Source organism: Thunnus albacares, chromosome 23, assembly GCF_914725855.1.
Source record: "Thunnus albacares chromosome 23, fThuAlb1.1, whole genome shotgun sequence".
NCBI classification, from domain to species: domain Eukaryota; kingdom Metazoa; phylum Chordata; class Actinopteri; order Scombriformes; family Scombridae; genus Thunnus; species Thunnus albacares.
The window spans coordinates 7,620,970-7,624,988 of record NC_058128.1 but is presented as its reverse complement, the minus strand read 5'-3'; the positions used below and the strand labels follow the sequence as shown (position 1 = coordinate 7,624,988).

Genomic DNA, 4,019 nt, shown 5'->3' with positions numbered 1-4,019 from the left:
CTACCAGCATCCTAATAGATTAGTGTTGTTCATCTTTGTCATTTACTTCAATCTAAACCACTTACTCAAGGTTTTTTTTTTTTCAGCTCACCAAGCCAGAGGGAAATATGTAGTTTACCACCAAAGGCATGTCTGTGCACTATAATTAAGACCTAATAAGATCAAGAACAATCACAAAGTGTATTTTACTTGTAGAATACAGCAATTCCAACTCAACAAGCGACATCCATGATTGCTTAAGTTACTAACCATGTCTACAATTCATGAATAAAAACTTGACAAAGTGAAATTCTTTGTTCCTCCAATTTATTATGAAAATGTACAGGGCAATTAACGGTAGGACTTCTGGTAGCGGGCACGGGCTCCAGGTCCACCGAACTTCTTGGACTCGCAGCGACGAGGGTCGGCAACCAGCAGGGTCCTGTCGTACTGGATCAGGATGTCCTTGATCTCCTTCTTGGAGGCCTCATCCACATCTACAAGGAACAAAAAAAACACTCAAGGTTATTCTGCAAAGCCCATCGTTCTGTCCACAGTGTTACTACATCCTGCATGCTAAAGTGTCCAGTGCAGCATGCATTGAATACCATGTATCATCAGATGTTCACATCCAAGCTAAAGTGACCTTTTGTACCACTACAAGAACATGGCTTCTTTTTCATTTAGCTCTAATAAAAACACGTTATGAAATTATAATTAATTATTATAATAATTATATTGTACACCAGGTACAAATCCAAAAAAAGTGGCCGAATTTTCCCCAAATTGTGATCAGTTGCATTGTTTAGATATTGTCCCCAACAGGGAGATTCTTTGGGGACAACGAGGCACTTTTAGTCACATGACTTTGATGTACCAAAATTTACACATGACCACATTCCAGTGTATTAATAGTATATAGCTTTTGAGCTCATGTAATGTTCTTCATATTTATTTGTTTACTAGATATTTTGTCCAGTTTGATCACCAAAATTTAGTTTTAACTTAATTTAATATCACCATTCATAATACAGAAAATTCAACAGTTAAAATGAGCATACAGCTTAAATCCTTAATACAGTACATACAGGTGACACTGCCATTTCTGATTTGATAAGTTGCAAGCAATATGGATCAGGATTTTTAGTTGTTTAGTTCATTTGCGATGCTCAATGTCATTATCAGCAAGTTAGTCATACATCTATACTACTTTCTACAAGAAAGTTCACCATTACACCAAGAAAACATTTCAGTTGAATCTTCCACAAAAATATGTACATCTATTGCCCTGAAATACAAAACACCAGCTTATAAAATACAACACTTCTCACATTGAAACATTTACAGCAAGCATTTTCCACAACACAAGAATTGTGACACTGAGCCCAATCGTTATACTTACACTTCTGGTAGTATGCGACAAGGGCTTTGGAGATGGCCTGACGGATAGCTGGAAGGGGGGGGGGGGAATATAACAATTAAATAAAGTTAAATAAGTGCAAGATGAAAAAAAACATTGACACAAACTAATTGCTGATAGGTAAACATGAAGCAACAAATTCATAACTGAAAAGTGGAAAAAAAACAACCCTTCTGCTTACCATAGATCTGTGCAACATGTCCACCACCCTTCACTCTGACTCTGATGTCAACTCCAGCAAAACGCTCCTTGCCCAGCAGCAGCACTGGCTCCAGAAGCTGAAAGGAGAGCACATAATGACATCAAACATATATCTTAAAAAGACATCACTAGAAAAAAGCTGACAGGACTGGCTGTTTAAAGAATACTGCTGTACGCTGGAGCAAAGTACTGAATCCCTACTAGCTTCAAGTAGACTGATGTGTGTCTGACATATGCTATCATCCACTGTAAATATTCTCTTTGAATAATCTACTTGGTATAATACTGCCAGCTGCTAGGCCAGGAAAGACAGTAGGTCTCCACTTTTCATTATCTTGAAATGTATAACATTGAAAAGGACAAGGTTACAACTGACACCCACATCATGCTGCGATGCTCATCCTTATTCTAGCTGACCCATTGAATAATAAATGTTACAGGTGCTGCCCTCAATCAAACATGTGCACCCCTGATGTTAACATCCTTTCTCATGGGGACTCACCTTGTACTGAAGAGTGGCAGGCTCCACCATCTCCAGGGGTCTGCCGTTCACCTTGATCAGGCCATTCCCCCTCTTGCAGTGGGCAACTGCTGTGGCGGTTTTCTACAAACAGAACAATATCAATAGAAACAAGTGTAAGTTAGCTGAAATATAGATTTAAACGTGTTATGTTAAACACACATTACGTCAATGACTACAGCTCGCATCCTGACTTTACAACACACGTCTGGTTGATACTAACTCATTTATTAGACTATGTTAAGATCGCTGTCCTTAAAATTTATGGAAGTAATCTGTAATCAGGGCAACATGTGAGTATGTCATCCTCTGTAGACTATCAACCGGGCTTGTTAGCTACATTAGCATCACGTAGATCCAATACACAGCGTCTTACAGATGCTGTACAGTCTTATGTACCAAAAACAAATCTTCCAGCAAAGTTACAGAATGTCTTGGAGCTATATCTGCCGACATAAGAGTTTAATTACCGGTGTATATCAGTGTAAACCACGACACACCGCCGCTTCATGTTAGCTAGCTAAGCTAACGTGCGCTTGCTACACAGGGTGGCCACAACACATGTGGAATAAATTCTACAATTTTACTTACTTTACGTCCAAAAACCTGGACAGATTGCAGGGGACCTTTAGCTGGCATGTTTCTGAAACACACAGGGCACAACAGTTACATTAAAAATCAATTAATACGTGTAATTTTTGTCATTTTAACGGATCGGGCTGAAGAACATACCGTCTTCAGCTAGGGTGCCGTACGGAGAGACCGACGGGGTTTCACAAGCCGAAGATCAGGGGCTGCTGCACGACACGTCAAGCTGCTTTGTGGTAGGATTTGCGACAGCCGCTCTTGCTCTACCTCCATTTTACATTTGTCTTAGTGAACGGTGAAACTGGTGGAAGAAATAGTCGTGTGTCGGGAAGAGTTGTGAATTAAATGGCTAAAAATGACCACGGTAATTGACAAAATGGTGACAATTTGCAGGCAGCTTTTTTGGGTGCATCGTTAAGTCCTGAAAATTATTTAACAGGCGGTAAAGGGCATATTTTCCAAAGAGATAGTGAGGTCACACTTTATTTGTACGGACTTTTGTGAACAGTTTACTTACTGTAAAGATCAGAGCCGTGCTGTAATGCCACATACTACATTTGGCATTTTAAGAGAGCAAACTTTTGATAGAGCAAAACTGAATACTTAAACTGCAAAATAATTTGCATTTTCAATTATTAAATAAGTTGGCAATTGCAATAACTCAACTTCTCTTTATTAACATTTCCAAAATATGTAGGCTACTTTCATATACATAAAATAAAATTCAAGGGGGGAAATATTCCAGATCATTTCAGGTCATATTTTGAAATTAACTCTCAGATTCAGTCTTAATCAACCAGACAATCATCTAATCTTCATCTTCCCAAAACATCTGACAATCAATTTTCAACCAGATTCAGGGGTATAAATTTATGGGACTACTTTTCTCAGTGAGTTAAAATTTCTTCGTCCTTAAAGTGCTTTTAAAGGCTTTAATTTTGGTTTTATAATCCTATTTGTGTGTTTGTGAGTGTGTGTGTTGTTTTTCTTAATGGTCTGATTTTGTTTTTCTTGTTGTTTATGTAGGTTTTAAGCAGAGGAAATGAATAATCATCTCCCTGCACATTGATTTTTTTCCCCTGTTGTTTGTATGTATTTGTTTAATTTTAACCTGTGCAAATAAATAAACTCAAATATGAAGTCAGTCTCCATTCATTTGCTTTAATATCAGGGTCTGGTACTGTGCATGGTGGATCACTATAGCACTGTCATAGCCTACAGGGACATTTGAATATAATGGAGCCATTATTAATGTTATTAATGAAACCTGTGCTGTGCCTACAGTGAAAAGTCAAAATTTCTGCTGTGAAA

General features: G+C 38.1%; 1 protein-coding gene across 2 annotated transcripts; it reads right to left on the bottom strand.

Moving 5' to 3' along the window:
• Window positions 1-289: 289 nt before the first annotated feature.
• On the bottom strand, window positions 290-2,915 carry rps16 (ribosomal protein S16). 2 transcript variants are annotated; one of them, XM_044342792.1, is made up of 6 exons: window positions 2,853-2,915; window positions 2,712-2,763; window positions 2,103-2,204; window positions 1,581-1,677; window positions 1,382-1,429; window positions 290-476 (listed from the first exon to the last, which is right to left on the bottom strand). In XM_044342792.1, the coding sequence occupies exons 2-6, from the start codon at window positions 2,757-2,759 to the stop codon at window positions 331-333; spliced, it is 441 nt and encodes a 146-aa protein (XP_044198727.1). In that variant the 5' UTR covers window positions 2,760-2,763; window positions 2,853-2,915; the 3' UTR covers window positions 290-330. The 2 variants fall into 2 exon arrangements, with proteins under 2 accessions (XP_044198727.1, XP_044198728.1); XM_044342793.1 differs by having other exon boundaries at window positions 2,708-2,763; window positions 2,853-2,889.
• Between the last annotated feature and the right edge of the window lie 1,104 nt (window positions 2,916-4,019).

Coding starts and splice junctions, on each gene's coding strand:
- rps16 (XM_044342792.1), bottom strand. CDS start 2,759: ATGCCAGCTAAAGGTCCCCTGCAATCTGTCCAGGTTTTTGGACGTAAA. Junction 1,678..2,102: donor CTGCCACTCTTCAGTACAAG/GTGAGTCCCCAT, acceptor CTCTCCTTTCAG/CTTCTGGAGCCAGTGCTGCT. Junction 1,430..1,580: donor ACATGTTGCACAGATCTATG/GTAAGCAGAAGG, acceptor CCCCCCTTCCAG/CTATCCGTCAGGCCATCTCC.